The sequence below is a fragment of the Thalia democratica genome, chromosome 9 (genome assembly GCF_965202585.1).
Source record: "Thalia democratica chromosome 9, ktThaDemo2.hap1.1, whole genome shotgun sequence".
Taxonomy (NCBI): domain Eukaryota; kingdom Metazoa; phylum Chordata; class Thaliacea; order Salpida; family Salpidae; genus Thalia; species Thalia democratica.
Genome location: NC_139173.1, coordinates 19113819 through 19134271, shown reverse-complemented (window position 1 = coordinate 19134271; position 20453 = coordinate 19113819). Strand labels below are relative to the sequence as shown.

The window sequence follows — 20453 nt, the reverse complement described above, 5'->3', positions numbered from 1 at the left end:
GGTTGCTTAGCGACTTGTCCGGGAAAGTCTCTCCTATTTCCGTGCAAAAATTATAACTGTAATCGAACCCGTATATGGTATTCAGTGCTCCCCTTTCGTAAATCTCGTAACAACCGTGATCTATTGTGAAGAATTTTGTTTGTCAACAAAACTGTTAATCAGTAGTTAAGTTTAAGCAGTGTTTTGTATAAGTAAATCTTTGTTCGTGAACAAAGTCTCTGTAACAATTTTCAAGGTATAATCAACAGTTTTCCTGGAGTTTTACATGGAAAACAAAGAGACTCAAAAAAAAAACAAGTATTATTTGCACTCACCCCAGGCGCAAAACGGACCCGTACTACCTCGGCCGAAAAATTCGTCCACTCGATCATAGACGTTGGGGCGCCATCTGCCGTCCGTCCCGCACTCGTAGTGTTTCAATTGCTTGGGCATCATGCAGTATCCGTACCGGCAGTTAATGACGTACCTCGTACCCGGGAGAAACTGACCTTCGTACTTCCATTGTGTGTACCCGTTGGCGTAGCGAGGCCTCAGCGTCGCTGCAGGGTGCGAACACCGGACCGCTGTTTGTTTGAATGTTTGTTTTGACATACTTTTTACATGTTTACAGTGTTTGACAACCACGTATTTGCAGCTTTTATACGTCCACTGTTCACCAAGTTTTTTGCAAAAAAATCTTGATCTATATTTTCGTATTCAAAAATGGTATATGCATAGTTTGTTTATTTCATATAACACAGACACTACTTCACAAGTTTTTTTCGTGCATTAAAACTTTATGCATCAAGCCTTCCTTAAGTAGCGTCTGTTTTATACGATGTACATGTTGTTTACATTGTCTATAAAATAAAGAGCACTTTTAACCTAGTTTAAATACAACAAAATACTATTATAATATGACTTGAATGCAAACAACATATGAAATTTGTTTTTACAACAAAACATTGTAGATTGAACAAAAATCATTGCTTTGGAATTTCAACGTGAAACTAGAGTTCCTCGGAGCACAAATTAACATTGGACATGCAAAAACTTAATCTAAACAAACACTGACTTGTGTAACAGGTGCCGACCGTTCCCTGCCAACGTCCCCGTTTCATGTCGCACCTGGTTCTGTCCTGGTTGCTCGGCAGGAGGCTGTAGCCGCTTTGGCACTTGTAAATGGCCACCATAGAGTCGGTGGCGAAATCGTACTGGTAATTGTAAGTGGCTTTCGATTTATAACTTGCATGTCCGCACGCTGAACAGTTTGTATTTTAGTTGTTAAAATTAAACAAACAAAAATAACATAAGGAAATATAAAATGAAAGTAGGTGAATCTTTAAAAATGTAAACAATTTTCTTCATAAGTTACGTAGGTTTTTTGCTCAAGATACTTCATGTAAGTCCCTACATCTTTATTAACAACTATAGCAGTTTGCAAAACTCGGCTACGGTTTCTGAACAACGTATTAAGATATCTACAAATAATCAAAAAAAAAATTTTAAGCATTTTTGTTTATACAAGTGACAAACCTATGGCGCAACTGGGTTCTTCCTCCCACCCGCTAGGCGTGCAAACGAGCAGACCGTCTGCGACGTTGGAAGCGTACCCGTTGTTGCACTTGAACTCAACCGAGTCGCCTTCAGTGTACTTGTCGCGCAACGCAACAAAGTAAACTCCGTTGGCCAGACTTCGCGGTCTCCGGCAGTCTAAGTAAAAGGAAAAAGTTGGCATAGTTTTAAAGCTATGCGAATGATAAAAGAACGAGTATTTTTAATAATGAAACTCAATGATAGCTTTATTTATGGTGATCTTTGCAAGAGATTAGTTTTCATGCATTTTTACTTTTCTTTTTTATGTCATTTAGTTATTGAGTTCAAAATGTTTAGTTTTTAACAGGAATGATACCTTTTAAACATGTCATTGTATAGTAAAATTATAGTTTGGTTTCTAAAAAGAATCTAAAAATTGTTTTACTGAGTTTGACTTATTGTAAATTTTGTCTATATTAGAACTTACTTTTTATGTTTGTAAAAGTTAAATATTTAAATCAAAAAAAAAGATTTAGCTTACAAAACAAAAATTCATCACTACTAACGAGTCCTTGCACATCGCACGAGAGTCGACGCGGTGTAAGAGTAGCTTCCGTCGGCCAAGCACTTCGTCTCGGTCCGTTCCTTGCGCGCCACCGCGTGGTTGCCCCAACCGCACTCGTACCTCACCATGGTGCCTCTGTCGACCCTGCGGTGATTGTTGACCGGTGTGAAGTCGTGGGTGGCGAGCTCAACTGTTGGTGGCAGCTCGCAAACTGATGAGTTTAATTTAGTCGTTTTTGCTGGTAGTTTTAGTTTAGAAGGATCAAAGTGAACAAATAACTTAAAGGTTAACTGCATAAGTAAAAACAATAAACAAAATATATTGATTAATCAAAACTTTGGTTTAAGTGTGAACTACTTCTACAACTTCATCCTTGGCTTAGATATTTTAAAAATATTTTAGGCATAATTTAATTACTTATCTTTTTTCTCTGTGATTACTATCTGGTAGTTGCTAAAACTCAGATTATTAAAACCTGACAGCAAACTGAGCACTAAAAAATTCAGCCAACTAAATTTACTTTCAAGTCTTCTATTCCATCTATTGTCAGCTAAATTTTGACTGTAACACAAACACAAAAGCTATACTACAGAAAACAAATAGCTACTAGCTTACAGTCAACTATTTTCTAATAAGCCAACCAGGGTGACAAAAGTGAGGTTCCAGCCAACCGTCCTCCCCGCACCTGATCTCGCCTTGGTGCTTGCTCGCTGACAGGCTGTACCGGGGTTCAGCGTCGTGCAGGGTCGAGTCGCATTCGAAGAACAAAACGACGCCCTCAATGTAGTAGTCGGCCAGCGACTCGTTGAAAAATCCGTTCGAAAGCGGGTGGGGCTTCGTGCATGCTGCGACAACAGTGCTTTGTTAAAATTTACTAAAAACAGGGACCGGATACTCATGTAGTTTTGATCGTTTGGTAGGTTTTAATTTTTTGTTTTAGTAATTAGTTGCACTTTTAAATTTTTTAGTTCTTGTTAGTGTTTTAATCATCAACACAGGTCGAACTAAATAAAGTTTCAATATTTCAGTGTTTGTTGTTTTTATTTTTAAAGTAACTACAGTATATTAGCACTCAAATAACTGACCAATCTTACGGCACGTGGCAAGCTGCTCCTTTTGCAGGGTGTAGGTGCGGTCCTGCAGGCAAACCGTCTGCAAGCTCAGCGAATTCGGCCCGTGAGCGAAGTAGCCCTCGTCGCACGCGTACGTGACCGTGGTGTTGGGAAAAGGGCGGTTTCTGTTGTCAGTTTCCAAATGTCTTCCGTTGTGGATTTCAGGCGGTGGCCAGCAGACTGTTCGGTGATTTAAAATAAAATTTTGGTTTAAAATTTGTTAAACTGCGCTGTAACTTGAAAAACAAGCAAATGTGTTAACAACCTTTAGTATGAGATAATCAAAAGCTTTACTTTGAATAATCAGCATTGGTTTTACATAACAACAAATCAAAATGTTTCAAAAGTTAATCTAACTTTATGCGTCATTGAATGTTGTATGTGGACATATATTAAAGTAAATAATAGATTAGATAAATCTAAAACTAACTTTAATAAAAAACTGAAAACATATTCTAACACCTAGTTTGCAAGTTGCGTTTTGAAGCCAGCCGTGGCGGCCGCATTCAATGAAACCGTCGGAGGGAAAAGGTAGAAACCCCGGATCGCAGTGAAACCCGTTGATTATCTGACCCATGCGGTAAAATTCAACCAGAGTTTCGTTGTAAGTTCCGTTTGCTATCGGTAGAGGAGTTTTGCAATCTGAAGAAAATAGTTGAGGCTTTTGAATCGTTTTCAGATTATAGTAATACTAAATTACCAAAGTTAAACAGATACATGAAAAAAAGATAAGTATTTTAAAATGCTTAGAAATTTATTTTTAACTAAAACTATTAAAACTTCAATATTAATTAAGTCCGTATGCTCGGTGTATATACTATATTATATTAATAATCAACTCATATACTGTAAAATAATAATACTCAAACTATTTCAAAAAGTCTATAAATTTTTGTAAGATACAGCTTCAAGACCAATCTAGCATTCAAGCCCTTAAAAGTGAACTTTTAAAAAAAAGTCTTACTTATTTCATAACAAGATGCTAAATGCTTGGAATACTTGGTGTAAGTCCGATCCTCCAGGCATTCGGTCTCAAACTCGTTTGAATTGAGCCCGTAAGAAAAAAATCCCCGGTTGCAAGAATACTTGATTATTGTGCCGATGCTTGGCCAGCTCGGACCCGAGTGGTGCCCGTTCAACATTTTCGGTGGACTTCCACAAACTAAAAATTATAATACTTAGTAAAAAACTGTAAGAACTTTTTAAAAGCTGTTTATCAAAATCGGTCAGGCTTTAATTTAAACTTTTTTTAGAACTAAGACATGATAAGACAATCAAGCTTTAAAAACAAGAAAAAAACTAAAAAACGTACTGAGTGCTCTGAGTTAGGAATGTTTGTATATAAGTACGAGTTAAAGCATTTAAACCAATATAGAAAATCTACCGAAAAAACCTACTTAAAATACTTTAAGTAAAATAGTTTGCTTTTAAATTTATTAAGTGTTTAAATTACTGAATCATTAGATGAAACAAAAACCTTTGATGCAGGACACAGGTTGGCTTTCTAGCGTCGGTTGCACCTTGTTGTCGATGCACTTTCTCACAGGAACTTTAGTTGAAACTTTGAAGCCGTTGATGCACCCTGCGGTCCATTCTCCCCCTTCCACCACTCGATACGGCCCACTCTGATGAGAGTAATACGGCACCGGACAACCTTTGAGAAAGTTTAAATAATGTTCGATTTTTATTAAAAATATGCAATATTTAAAAGTTTCTCTTTATGAGTCGGATAAAAACTTACAATTTAAAAAGTTTGACAACTGCTACCTCAACAACTGTATTGGTTAAAATTTGTCTCCGAAAATAAATCTTAGGAGAACTTATACATTAAAAAATTTAACAATGTTTAAACTCCTTAGACTTGTTCTTCAGCCCTTCTAGATCTAGAAAATGCGGAACTCTGACAACAAAGCCTTAGCTTGAGCCGCGTATGCGGTTTTGCACAGTACTCAGACTCATTCCGGCAGATCCTGTGACAACTATGAATCTGTACCGTAAAAGTCTTGCTACTTCGTTGAGCAACTTTTCGTTGTGGAATGTTAGGTTCCGTTGCGAGGGCAAGATGACTCACGACTTAAACAGCAAACTCAACTGCAAAAAATAAAGGACAGCAACTAAAATGACAACTGTATTCAGAAGCCGAAAAAAGCACATTTTAAAGTATTGCTTGTAAAGATTTGGTAATGACACAAGACATGATAGGCATAATATATAGAAACTCTCAGCTCTGATGAAATATTCTCCTTTTTCTTGTGTATGCCGCTCTTGAAAATAAAAACGTACAGACAATCACTGGCTAGAAGAAACCATCGTTCATTCTTATAAAAATTAAGGGACAAGCTCGTGTTACCATCAATTTGACACAAGTAGTACACGCGTTTAATAGCTACATGAAGCTAGAAATTCTTTTTTGACAGCAAGGAAATGAGCTAACCAGTTTTGTTTGAAACTAGCGCTCATATTCAAGCTACTACCGAAAGGGGCGACGCACTAAATCAGTTTATTAAGAAATATTTTCACTGACAACGCGTTTAACCACAAGCATAGATGGATGACCTGTACAGCGGACGAACCCTTGAAGTTCTCAGAAAAGCTGTCAATGAGATGGCTCCTTTAAAAGCATACCATCCAACATGCTTCACCCTTAATAAGTCAAGTGTTGGAAAAAAGGTTTGGTGACATGCGTGGGGCTAAAATTACCAATAAAACATCAAGCGTTAGGGAAGGGTTACAATAACCGAAAAAGGGAAATCACCTTTCTTTAAATCTATAGTAAATATGGTGCGCATAGTTCATTCTCTAATTAAGAAACTGGTTAAAACCTGGAGACGCAGTGTTGGTTAATGTATTAAGTATAACGATCTGTTTTTGATATGTCTTTCTTTGTACGCGCAAGAACAGCGCATTACTTTGCACGTAACTTTCGTTAACTTTACTAAAGTTTCTAAATTCTCTACTCAACTAAAGTTTAGTAAGTATAAAACGGTTGATGGCCATTTTATCAAAAATTGGATATCATTTAAGTATTTTTAATATTGTAGGGCCTCACATCAACCAGTAGGGCATTTCTAGTTGATTTTAAAACACTTAGGTAAACCAATACTGCATAGTTGCTCCAACTGTTTTCTGAATTTTAATTTTAATACTTTATGTCATGGTTTTAGACTTTCAACTAGTTAATTGAGTTAATCTCAAACAAGAACTGATAGTCGCCTTTTTAATATTTCACATCTGAGAGCAAAGCGAAAGGAAAAACCTCACATCACGAAATCTTCTACTTACTGACGATGCTAAACTCGGATTCTGCCCAAAATCTTCCAAGAATTTTGCGTCAGTTTTCATCAGCATGCTAAGGTTTCAGCTTTACTATCACCCTTTAAAATCTAACTTTTGATTCGGAGAACAGATATTTTGCTAAATATCTAGATCAATGGCTACGACATCAAAAGAGTAAAAATCTTCGTAGACTCATATTTTTATAAAACGTCAATTTGCATGATTTAAGTAGAATTACTTTAGCTTTGGTTAAGGTTAAAGACGTTTTTAAGTTTATGTTTTGTATTTTAAACATTTTTTGAAATCGAAGTCAAATTTGTATTAGCTATGAATAAAACAAGACTTTATAGGTTTTAGAATTGTTAAGAAACGTCATTAAAAACTTATTAAAAAACAAATGTAGTTCATTTTCAGCTGTTGAAAGTAAAAAAAATACAAAAAGTTTATTTTAGTGATAAAATATTTTCACTTAAAAATATAAGGTTCCTAAAACTTTTAAAGGTAATTTAGTTACCTGTTAATACAGCTTGTCAAGGTTTTTGCAATTTATAAACAACTGTATACTAATAATAAATAATACGTTAAAATTCAAAAGCGTAAGTAGTAAATATTAACCTGTCAGGCATTTTGCAGGACTAACAAAGAAGTCGGGTACTAATTTGAAATTTGTACAATTTCTAGAAATGTCTCTCGTTTCAATGTAGTAGCCTGGCTTGCAAGATAATGTTACTTTTTCACCATCAAATATATTATTTTCTGGAATCAGGTAGTTTTCAAACTTCGGAAAATCACAGCCTAAAATAATTGTATATTTATTTGTTATTGTAACGGAACATTATTTACTTGTGTTATTCTATTTTTCAATTGGAAACACCTTATAAACTGGGCAAGCTATAAACAACAACAAATGAGATGCCTTAAGTCAGTGCTTCTGAACCTTTTTCAAGTGGCGGAACCCTTTTCCAAAGTTCAACTTTTCCGCGGAACCTCTAATTTAATTTTACATAAAGTGTATAATATAATATTTCCTGGTAAAAACAAAAGAATTTCAGTGAACGAATTTTTTTAGCAAAACTATATCATTGTTAGAAATCATACCAATTTTAATAGTATTAAGTCGAGTCAAATTCAAAGTGCGCCAGTAGCAATAGGTATTTTATGATTCTATAATAAATAAACGAAAACGAACATGATTAATCACAACGTCATAAAAATCTTTCCTTGCATAATAAAAACAAAATAAGAGCTACAAACAATAACGATATGAACATGAACCTAATCGAATTCACAGATTACTGTAATAAACGGGTAAGATGCCTAACGAAAAATAAGTAAAAAATATTTAGTGCGAAACTTGAACTTGTCTCTTAGCAACAACCATGTCAATGCGCGGCTGGATTTTGGATAGACTGACCCGGAGACAGGCAGATAAGGTTGGAGTCAGCATACAGTTCCTTTGCTTCGTTTTAATGTTTGTTACATGCGAAAAGTCGGACTCTCAAAGATAAGTGGTGGTGAATGGTAAGAGAAATTTTACTGCACGCTTTGCTAAGACGGAGTACTCTGAAATTGCATATATCCAAAAATCTAAAAGCTCCTTCCCTTTGAAACTGAGTTTTAAATTGCTATCTCAGATAGTTGCAGCAATTCGTTTTCTGTATCTGTAGGAATATTCACTTCTTCTGAAGCAATATGACACGTAAAAGGATTCAAATCCATAAATTTCCGATGCGAACAGCTTCAGGAAGATAATGTTGAAACTTTATACACAAAAGATCAAGGTGGTTGTATATTTCGTCAGAGAAGTTGAATTCTATGCATTTTTCATGGGCCACATTAAACCGGTGAAACATCGCAAAATTACCATTGCTAACCTTTTACTTCCAAAAGTTTATTCTATTTTCAAACGCCTCAATCTTGTCTGTCATGACTAAAATGGAATTTTGCTTCCCTTGCATGCTTAAGTTCAAAGCGTTCACTTCTTCGAAAATATCGGTGAGATAAGCTAGCCTGGCCAAAAAAACATCATCTTCAAAGAACTTCACTAATTCTGAGCCTTCATCTTTAAGGAAGGTGAACACCTGCTTCTTTAACTCAACGAGACGAACCAGTGTCCGCCCCTTCGACAGCCATATAGAAATAAGTTATATAGATAAAGATTTTTTATTTAGTTTTATTGTGTAAAAATTTAGAATTTGTTTTGATTGCTCCTACATTGTTGGCTTTAGTGATAATACCAGTATTTTCATGACTTGAATAAATATAGAAATTCAAAAAATTTTCAAAAATTTGCGCAACCAGGACACCTTTTAATAATGAATACCCATTAAAAGTCCTACCGCTAGATACACACTAAGCAGATCAATGACTGCTATAATTATATATGTTTTTACATTTTATGTGTTCCATTTTTTTTGAAGTTTTATGATTTATGTTTTTTTTTCTTTCAAGTTTCTTTTTTAAATTTCGAAAGGCTTTGCGGAACCCCTGAGAGGCGTCCCATTTCAGAAGCACTGCCTTAAGTTATACTACAAGAAATATTTAATTGGTTGCTATAACAACTGTCATCACTCTAAGGAATCACTCACTACTGTGAGCTAAGGCATTGTCAGGGACAGGAGTCTGAGTTCTGAGGAAAGAATTGGAGTGGAGTTGATTTTCATCCACTAGATTCACATTTTCCTGTGTGCTAGTTGAAACTTTATAATACTATTTATAAAATTTTATTGACTTTTTTAAAACCAAGTTACTTAAATTGACATTAGACAAATTTAAGTGTTTTCTTGATTTTTGATAATATTGTTTATAAAATTTTATTGATTTCTTTAAACCTGAGCTTTTTATTGCAATTTTTGTCTAATTTTACCTATTTAATTCATTTTAAGTTTTTTATGTTTTGTTGCAAATTGGTTTACTTTTAAGTTTTTAGTATGTAAATTTATCCCAACTGCTTTGTATTATATATTGTTAAATAGTTTTTGTTAAAGTAAATTTAACTTATGTCACGAGTCAGTCCAAATCCAGAGTGTCTTCCAGACTCTATATTTCAAACTCGGGTTAAGAGTGCTCGCATTCAGAGCCAAAGACCTCTTAGCCATGAGTCAACCATTAAACCCCCTACTCTTCTAAACAAACCCTAGGAAGTTGGCGTACCAACAACCTCTGGTTTCATTAACACTAATTTTTCTCTATTTTAATTCAGTACATGTAAGGCGGTATAACTTTTCTAAATAACTTAGCTGAATTAAAACCGTTAAGTCCAACTTAAAATATCGAAGAAAACACAAAGTACCTAAAAATCGATTTTTCAAATTAAATTCAACATGTCAAAATCAACGCAAAATTTTGGGTTTTCATGCTTTTTTATGAAATCAATTGTTTAATTTAGGTTCTTTAAATTTAAAAAAGGCCATCTTAAAAATCAATAAAACAAATCATAAGTTTAAACATTAAATAGAAAAACAATAAGTGAACTATTTCTAACTTGTATTTCCAGCGTAGCGAAAGAATAAACCAATGGTCGAGCCACTCAAACCAATCATAATCAACATAAGAAGCGTGAGGGTGTTGTAAAATTTTCGTATAAAGAAATTTTTCCTTTTTACTTCTATATTGTTACTTTCAAGGTTCATAGTTTTGTGTGGACTTTTGCCTTTGGATGTGCGACTTTTTCCGTTACTTTTATGACTTTTGCCTATGCTTTTGTGGCTTTTGCTTTTCCCTAAATTTTTATTTATTGTCGGTGTTCGGTCATTTTTATGAACTGGGTTTTTCTTCAAACTTTTCCCTTTGCTCTTGTGAGTTTTTCCATTTTGAGAAGGATGTTTTGCCATAACAGTGATCTAGTTTTGAATAAAAACTTAAAGGACCAACTAATATACACTTTTAAATGAAAATAGTTTTGAAATACAACTTAATCATTACTTTAAAACTATAGTAACTGTTAGTGACGTTGAGTCCGTAATTTGTGAAGTAAAGTTTAAAACCATTTTCACATAATTTTGTTAACTACTAAACAATACTTTTTACTAATATTAAAATATTTAAATTTAATCTAAATTGTATTTAAATTATGACAAAATATTTAAATCATATTTAAATAAACTCTTTACATTTCAGTAAATTGAGCAATCTTTTTTGTTAATACAAATAACTTGTTGTCGTTTTTGTCGTATATTTTAATGTGCTTTTTATTTAATTTAGTTTCAGGCAGGGGCGTCGCGTGGGGTGTTGCACTGCCGCAACTGCACCACCTTGAAATTTTGTAAGAAAAAAAAAAGTATATATAACGTTTTCATTATTTTTTTGAACAAAATCTCTTTTAAAACTCCAATTTTGAAAACGACCATTTTGCCCACTTCACTGCCGCAAACTCTTAGCTGACTGCCGCAAATGAACTCAAAAAAGCATAATTTCTTCAAGAATTACCGCAAAATCAATATCTTGCGGTAAGTAAGTTAAGTTGAAAATTCCCTAAAACAGGACTTAAGTATCATCTACAAGCTATTGTAAACATAAAGTAAAAACAAAGCTAAGCTACTGCAAAGTGCAAAGGATTGAACTTAAGTTTATGTACCCACATGATTTTTTAAATTTAAGAAATCACTTCTATTAAAACGAAACAATAAAAGAACAAAACTTGTTATAAATTACATATTTTGAAAAAGATAGATAAAAAACCTAAATCACCAAAGTCTTAAAAATTTGATTTTTTATTTTAATCTGCAATAAACTCAACTATACCTGATTATTGTTATCATAAAGTTAATAAAATATTTAATTAAATTATATTTAAATGTAAAATTTGAGTTCTGAAAACAAATGTTAAGAAGTTTATTATAAACTTCTAGTTTACTCTTACAGTAAAATAATTTAGATTTATATTAAAAAAAATTGGTATTATTGAAACAGTCACATATTTAAATAAAGTAAATAGCTTTAACTTAGAAACTTTGATTACTTAGAGTAGTTTAACACTTTAGGAAAATTTAGTCTACTTTAATTATATGACTTTTGTTTAATTTTTTCATAAACAAAGCAAAAACTTTAGATAAAATTGTTGAAACATGGTTACCTTGCCTCATAATCAGGATAACTTAGAAATTTAAAAAAAACTCAAGACGACCCAAAATAAATTAAAACAGACCAAATTATAAAAATACTCAGGCTGACTAAAGCAGTTTTAGTTTTTTACTCTGAGAATAACAAGCTTATTTAAAATTTAAAAATAAGTGTTTTACCCTTTGGCCACATGAAAACTAACTAACCAATTTTTTTACTGCTATAATGGTTACATATTTATATTTTATCTTTAAATTTCTTGAAAAGTTAACAGTCTCACCAACTAAACTTAAAAAAGTTGAGCTCCTGAGAAAAATACTGTCATCAAAATGAAAAACAAATTAAATTTAAATAAAGAAAAGATACCTTGAAAGAACTATTGAATTTTAAACCTCCAACAAAAAAACTTTAAATTTAGAAAAATAGTTGATAAAAATCTTAATGTTTGTAAAAAAAAAATGTGCAAAATAGTGAGGGGTTAGGGGGGTATATAGGCTCTTTTTCATGTTGTTCTTATTTAAATTTTTCAGAAGGCTAATAGTTACTCTTTAATAAACTTGAAATTTCAAATTTAACTTTTAGATACAACCAGTCAAAGCCAGAGAGTACAATGATTTATTATACAAGGAGCAAACCAAAACAGCAAAAAAATACAATTTTACTAAAAACCTATATTCTCCATAATTTTTAAAGCAATTTTTATCGAACTTTTTCATCCTAATTTTTATGAAATTTTATACTTTTGTTGAAGAGAAGTTTTAAATTTTCAAGTATAAATATATATTTTAAGACATACAAAAAAAAATTACTTTTGTTATAATTTTTTTTTCTTAGTGTTTTAAATATCTATTTTAGCAAATTGTTTTATTAAAGAAACATCTAAACATTTTGAGTCCAACTTATAAAAAAAAGGTATGATTATAGTGATTTGATTTATTTGTTGTTTGAGTTTAAATTATATTAATAAGGATTCTTTTGTACCTCTGACTGTGAATTACCATATCTCAAAAATTAATATGAATTTTTTATATTGATAAAAGATGACTTGTAGTTAAATTAAAACTGTATAAAATATATTCAGTTAAATAATTTTAAAGTAGATTTTAAGGGCTTAAAAGGGGGGATGGGTTAAAAACTTTTTAAATACTGTTTTAGTTTGTGCCTCCCATAAGGAACCTTCTGTTGCCTTTGACTTTGACCGGCTATATCTAAAGAAATATTTTTTAAATCTGTAAAAAGCATCTTGTAGCTTAGTAAAAACTACATAAAATAAGATCAAATTGTGAAGAAAGTGTTTCATCCTCCCTATGCCCTTAAAAGCAAAGCTTATCTTCAGGTGTAGCAAAAATTTAGTTGTTTTCAAACTTGATAATAAAAATATATTTTCAATAAAAATATCTAAATGTCCTTGAAGTTATTGATTTTGAAATTATTTTAATCTTTTTTTAGCTATATTTAGGATTGCCACACACTCTGGGTATTCAGTGAAAATTAATGATTTTTCAAATTCTAAAAAATCTCAGGGAAACTCAGGGTATTTTGATTTTTTCTTAAAAACACAGGGTGACCCAGGGCGACTCAAGGTCACTCAGGACAGTTTTTTGACTCAAAGAGTGGCAACCTTGCTTTTTATTTTTTAATATTGAAATTGTTTATTAGTTTACTCTGTATAGTTAAAACAATTTTTTGTTGAACAAGGTAATTGCTATTTTTATAGATTTTATAACTAGGAAAATGCAGAAAAACACTAGTCAAGTAAATTGGACAGTTTCTAAGCTTAAATCATGCCAGTTATCAAAGTTAACAGAGGCTGAAAAGCTTATATTGAAACAGAGTAGACCAACCCCAAACAGCATTTGGAAACATTTCAAGCTGCAGTCAACATTATAAGAAATTCAAGTAGTACAGAGAATGTTAAAAAAAAGGCCTTCTTCTTCAGCAAAAGAAGTCTGTGATAGTGTCAGCTTCAACATAACTGAAAGGTTCAAGTTTTCAGGCCATTTAAGAATTTTGCAGTTGTTTCTGGCAAAATATTTTACTGTTTATAAATCTTATTTTCCTTTAAAGCTAATAGAAACAGTGAAGAAGTGTTATCCTGTTGTTGAATATAAACAGTTAGAAAGAGAACTGAAAACATTTTATTCACGTAAAGAAATGCATCAGGATGGTTTAGTAAAAATACTGTTATATTTTGAAGAACATTACCTGACTAAAATATTTAACGAAACTGCAAAGCTTCTTAGGTTTTGATAACTAGTCCCATGGCTAGTTTAGAAGCTGAAAGAACATTTTCATCTTTGAAAAGGATCAAAACATTTTTGAGAAACACCATGGGTCAGTCAAGGTTAAATTCTTTAAGTGTTATTTCGATTGGTAGGGACTTACTTAAAAACTTTACTAGTTTCAAGGAAGAGGTGATGGATTTATTTATCAACCAAAAGGAGAGAAGAATGAATTTTAGTTACAAAGGTGAAAAGTAAGAGTTTAAGTATTTATGTTTGCAAAGTTAAAACTTTAGATTCATTTTTTTAGGTAGACATTCAGTAGTAACCATTTTTTGTACCATGCAAGTTTAGTTTTTCTTTAAAAAATTGTAAATTGTACATAAAATTTTCTTTGTTTGTAGACTTTTTAATTTATTTGCCAAGCTTCATTATGCATTCCTTTTTTTGTTTAGTTAAAAATAAGTAAGAATATTATTTTTAGTTTGGTATTTTATCCTATATTTTTCAAGTAAAGTTGAAGCTAAAATGAAATATTATTATACTTGCTGTGTTTTCTATTAAAATATAAGTTTGTTATATCTAAACTGTAAGCTACTTTAAGTTTTAACTTTAGAGCCTTTGTAAAACTTAATGTTTTTTAGTTTGCTTGTTTTACTTTTGAGTTTTTTACTTTGTCAATTTTTTTTTTATATCTTAATTGTATTTTAAATTTCTTTACTGAGTAATGTAAGTTATTCTTTAAAAAATTTTAATTTGTACATAACATTTTATTTGTTTGTAGACTTTTTAATTTACTTGCCAAGTATAATTAAATTTTTATTTAAATTAAATGTTAGTAGAATAATTATAAATAGTTTGATGTTTAATTAATCTAAAATTTTTTAACTAAAGTTGAGGCTAAAAGAAATATTATTGCATTTGCTGTATTTTCTTATTATAATATTAGTCTGTTTAATCTAAATTGTAAGTTAGAGACTTCGTAAAATTTGATATTTATGAGCTTGCTTATTTTACTTTTGTGTTTTCAACTTAGTAGTCAAGCTGTTTTTTTTTTCAAACATCAAAAATCTTAATTAGTTATAAGTTGATACTCGTTTACTTTCTTCAATATTCAGCAGTAAATAAGCAATTATTTTCTACTTGATAAAATAAATTTTACTTAAAATAAACTTGGAGTTTGTACAAAAACTTCTTTTTTTTTTGTTTGTAGACTTTTTAATTTTCTTGCCAAGTCTAATAAGACATTTATTATTTTGTTAAGTTAAATAATAGTAAAATAACCATTCTTAGTATGATGTTTAATCAAATAATTTTAAAATAAAGTTGAGGCAAAAAAAGAACTAATAAAGTTGGTGTATTTTTTAATATAATAAAAATTTGTTTTGTTTAAATTTTATACTGTTAGTTTAAACTTTCAAGCCTTCTTAAAAATTAATATTCATAAGTAAGCTAACATTTTTTGAGTCTTTTAAATTACTTAATTTGTTTTTTTATATTCCTATATTTACTTTAATTTTCAAAGTATTTACCTTTTTTTAAAGTTATTATCTTAAATAATTTTTTTTTCGAAAAAAATGAATGTTTTTTTTTTTTTTTTAATTTCTGAAATCACATTAGCAATTAAATGTAATTGTTATAGAAAAAAGTCTTTATTTAAGATAAAAAAGAGTTTTAAAGTAGGGGATTTTTTTTTTAATTCTGCACCACCTAAAAAAAATACCACGCGACGCCACTGGTTTCAGGTAAAAATTTATACAATTTTAAATGTTTTTGTTTTCGCAATTTTGTCTTATAAATTACTTCAAGTTAGTACAGTACAACTCAATTCTATTTTTACTAAAAATATATAACAGAATGCATTTCATTTTGTTTAAATTTATTTAAGTACTTTCAAATAGGACTCGTCAGAAATTGTTTCCTACTGGATTGCAAAGAATACAAATTGAAATAAAATTATACTGCAATTTAAAGTTTTAAGATATAAAATGACGTAATAATCAAAAGTTTAAAATTAAATAAGTTCTAATGCTAAACAAATTTGGTATACTAATTAAACTCGGTAGAATTAAAACAATCTAAATAAAGAAGCGATAAAAATTTTAAATTAAAACTATGCTTAAAAATAAAGTTTAACAAGAAACTAATTACTTTAAAATTACTAATATAAGGATTTAAAAAGTCTAGTTTGGTAAACGAACTTTTTCTGCTTACATAAACTGGGCCTTAAAGATTGAATACATAAGGCTTCCAGAATATGCAATTGAAAAGAGTTCTCCGCTCTCACTAAGACTGAAAAATTGTCCTTTTTATAATTTTTAACACACTCAGGATTGTCCAACAAATGTTGCCCAATCGCCGAGAAGTATTTTTTAGTTGGTTTCTCAGAACGGCCATCAAACCACTTTTTCAAGACTTTCGGAACATGTTGATCGATTCTTACATGGAACCTTTGAGATGTTTTTCCCACGTAGTCACTACCACAGTGACAACTAAATTTATAGATGATGTTACTTTTTTCATGGGTGGGAGAAACATCTTTGTAAATTCCATTTAGAGGTCGATCAGTATACAAAACTGTTCTTAAATGAACAGAGCTGAAAACTTGGCTTATTTCCTCTGAAATTTTCTTAGAAAACTTCTCAGAAATATTTCCAAGGTAAGGAAGTTTTAAGTATACTGGACACTTCTGAGGGCCAATCATTTTTAAAGCTGTTGAACTTCTAGCTCTTGTTATAACTTTTGAAACTAAGTTACCTGGATAATCAAGCGAAAGGAAAGTGTTTTGAAGTGTTTTCAACTCTCCTTCAAGAAAGCAAGGAGAACAAAGTCTGGTGAAACGCTTCACCATACCCGTTAAAACTCCTAACTTCTGTTTGACTGGACCAAAAGATGCCCACGGAACATGTAATGCTTCTGAATTTAATTTACGATGAATTTTAGTTAAAAGTTCCCCCTCAACTGATCGTTGGACACAAACATCTAAAAAGTTTAACGAATTGTTGTGTTCTTCTTCTTTTGTAAAACTAAGATTTTTGTGAAGATTATTAAGATCATTAAGAAAACTGGAGCTCTCTTGTTTATTTTTAAACATAACAAAAGTGTCATCTACGTATTGAAGATACATGAGAGGACTTTTACAGTTCAAAAATAACTTACTTTCTAGGTAACCAACAAAAATATTAGCCAAAATAGGACCTAAAGGTGAACCCATTGCAACCCCATCTATTTGTTTATACATTTTACCATCAAAACTAAACTCAACACCTAGCACAGCCATGTGTAACATTTCTTTGCACACAAATTCCGGCATCTGAGGTTGTTTTAAATCGGAATGATACAATACCTTTAAGCAAATTTCAATAACCTCCACTACTGGAATATTAGTGAACAAGCTTTTGATATCATATGAAATCATATAGCTACTTTTGACTTCGGAACGAGGAATTAGACTAATTTTTTCTATAAATTGGAAAGAATCTTTAAGAGAGTAATTTGAAAATTTGTGTAAAACTGGTGCAAGTGTTTTTACTAAGAATTTTGCCAAATCATTTTGTGGCGAACCTATCATTGATAAAATTGGCCTTAAAGGGCAATCATTTTTATGAACTTTAGGAAGACCATACAGTTTCGTACGTTGTGAGTTATAACAAGAGCTAGAAGTTCAACAGCTTTAAAAATGATTGGCCCTCAGAAGTGTCCAGTATACTTAAAACTTCCTTACCTTGGAAATATTTCTGAGAGGTTTTCTAAGAAAATTTCAGAGGAAATAAGCCAAGTTTTCAGCTCTGTTCATTTAAGAACAGTTTTGTATACTGATCGACCTCTAAATGGAATTTACAAAGATGTTTCTCCCACCCATGAAAAAAGTAACATCATCTATAAATTTAGTTGTCACTGTGGTAGTGACTACGTGGGAAAAACATCTCAAAGGTTCCATGTAAGAATCGATCAACATGTTCCGAAAGTCTTGAAAAAGTGGTTTGATGGCCGTTCTGAGAAACCAACTAAAAAATACTTCTCGGCGATTGGGCAACATTTGTTGGACAATCCTGAGTGTGTTAAAAATTATAAAAAGAACAATTTTTCAGTCTTAGTGAGAGCGGAGAACTCTTTTCAATTGCATATTCTGGAAGCCTTATGTATTCAATCTTTAAGGCCCAGTTTATGTAAGCAGAAAAAGTTCGTTTACCAAACTAGACTTTTTAAATCCTTATATTAGTAATTTTAAAGTAATTAGTTTCTTGTTAAACTTTATTTTAAAGCATAGTTTTAATTTAAAATTTTTATCACTTCTTTATTTAGATTGTTTTAATTCTACCGAGTTTTATTAGTATACCAAATTTGTTTAGCATTAGAACTTATTTAATTTTAAACTTTTGATTATTACGTCATTTTATATCTTAAAACTTTAAACTGCAGTATAATTTTATTTCATTTTGTATTCTTTGCAATCCAGTAGGAAACAATTTCTGACGAGTCCTATTTGAAAGTACTTAAATAAATTTAAACAAAATTAAATGCATTCTGTTATATATTTTTAGTAAGTTATGCACCGGAAAAAAGCAATTCTATTTTTCAAACTTTTTCTAAACAGACTTTTATACTTTATGACGTAACTATTTTTAGCTAGGCTTTTCAAATTCATTGTTTATAACTAAAATTACTTTATAATATTAATAGTTTGTAGCAATATTATTCTGAAGAGAGCTAAAGGAAATTAATTAATAAATTTTTTTCGAAAATTAGTGATTTATGTTTAAACTTTTTAATTAAAACCAGTACCAAAACCAAACTATACAAATAACTATATTTTATTATTATTCAAAAATATAACAGTTATTAATCTAAACTAGATCAGAGGTCGAAAGGATTTTATATATCGTGGGCTAAATTTTCTACAAAAAAATGTTTGTGTGCCGCACTATTTGGAAAATGTTTTTCGAGGGCTGCATTTATTGAAAATAATTGTGGTAATCAAAAGAAATTATTGCATTAACCAGGGGCGTCGCGTGGGGTGTTGCACTGCCGCAATTGCACCACCTTAAAATTTTGTAAGAAAAAATTAAGTATCTATAACGTTTTCGTTATTTTTTTGAAGAAAATCTCTTATAAAACTTCTATATAGAAAACGACCATTTTGCTCACTTCACTGCCGCAAATGAACTCAAAACAGCAAAATTTCTTCAAGAATTACCGCAAAATCAATATCTTGCTTGAAAATTCCCTGAAACAGTACAACAGTACAACAGATAAACAGTTAAGTATCATCCCACAAGTTATTATAAACAAAAAATGAAAACAAAGCTAACTAGAGCACAGGCGATTCGAGCAGAAGCAACTTAAACAAAAGCATCTCAGGAGAGGCAACTCGAGCAGAAGCAGCTCGAGAAGAAGCAACTCGAGAAGAGGCAACTCGAGAAGAAGCAACTCGAGAAGAGGCAACTCGAGAAGAGGCAACTCGAGAAGAAGCAACTCGAGAAGAGGCAACTCGAAAAGAGGCAACTCGAGAAGAAGCAACTCGAGAAGAGGCAACTCGAGAAGAGGCAACTCAAGCAGAAGCAACTCGAGCAGAGGAATTCGAGCAGAAGCAACTCTAGCAGAGGCAACTCGAGCAGGGACAACTTAAGTAGGGGCAAATCGATCACCTTAAACTCGGATTTTTTTTTCTGCACCACCTAAGAAAAATACTACGCGACGCCACTGGCATTAACACACATTGTTAGTAACAAAGCACTAGTATAATAAGTTATGAAAGTAAGAACCTTGTTTTAAGTTTTTACTACAAAATTGTATTTTTAGTTTTAAAAAGGTATGATTTTAGCTAGAAAAAATACATCGTGTGCCGCAGAAAAGTGCTTCGAGAACCCCAGTTTGCCGACCCCTGGGCTAGACTAAACCAATTTTACAAGGACATGTGTTATACTAATGTGATCAGCGCGGGTGCACGACTATTCAAATTCAGACAATTCAAATTTCGAAAATTCAAATTCTTAAATAAAAATTGATTTGGCCATAACTAAAAAAGTAATGTATATTTGTACAATATAAAAAATAAATATGTAGGTCCTATGAATATCTACAAGCCATTTTTTTCTTTTTGCAAAACATGAAATATTTTTTAAGATATGGCTTAAATAAAGTAAAAAACATAGTTGGTTTTAGAAAATTTAAAATATCTTTAAAAATGTTTAAGATTTTGCAAAATAGAAAAAGTAGCTTGTAGATTTTAATAAGATCTACGTATGTTTTTTTTTTTTTTTTTTTCAAGTTTATATTACTATTTAAGATATAGTCTTTTAAATGTTTTTTTAAGAATTTGAATTGTCGGAATTTGAGTTGTCCGAATTTGAATTGTCATGTAACCGATCAGCGAACTTGAAAAACATCAGAAAATTAGTATCAGATAGTATGGTCTCAGAGAACCCTCAGACCAAATTAACTCGTTGGACTTTTGGTTTGCGATAAGAAAAAATTTATATACTAATTTCATAAAGGAAGATTACTGTATAATTTGTTTTTATATACTAATTTCAGCAATAAAATTTATTGTTTTCTAATGTAACTTTGTAAAGATTACAGAGACTGCACGATAAAAAACTGACTTATACTTTTAAGTATAGTTAGGAATGAAACATATTTTTAGTATTTTTAGTCAACAAATGCCAGTGAAAATCATAAGAGATTTACGAAGTGAAGACT

General features: G+C 31.2%; 1 protein-coding gene across 1 annotated transcript; it reads right to left on the bottom strand.

Annotated features, from left to right (window-relative positions):
* Nucleotides 1–448: 448 nt before the first annotated feature.
* Nucleotides 449–8601, bottom strand: LOC145844883 (C4b-binding protein-like). Its single transcript, XM_082952303.1, has 11 exons — nt 8577–8601; nt 7084–7263; nt 4670–4846; nt 4157–4354; nt 3655–3834; nt 3166–3372; nt 2752–2925; nt 2082–2291; nt 1516–1692; nt 1055–1193; nt 449–563 (listed from the first exon to the last, which is right to left on the bottom strand). Exons 1-11 carry the CDS (start codon nt 8599–8601, stop codon nt 455–457), a joined length of 1776 nt encoding a protein of 591 aa, XP_082808429.1. The 3' UTR covers nt 449–454.
* Nucleotides 8602–20453: the final 11852 nt, after the last annotated feature.

What these genes read in the sequence shown, in the direction of transcription:
- LOC145844883 (XM_082952303.1), bottom strand. Translation starts at nt 8,601, where the DNA reads ATGGCTGTCGAAGGGGCGGACACTG. An exon ending in TCCTGCAAAATGCCTGACAG is followed by an intron (nt 4,847 to 7,083) that starts GTTAATATTTAC and finishes ACTTTCTCAAAG; the next exon opens with GTTGTCCGGTGCCGTATTAC. An exon ending in AGAACCCAGTTGCGCCATAG is followed by an intron (nt 1,194 to 1,515) that starts GTTTGTCACTTG and finishes TACAATTACCAG; the next exon opens with TACGATTTCGCCACCGACTC.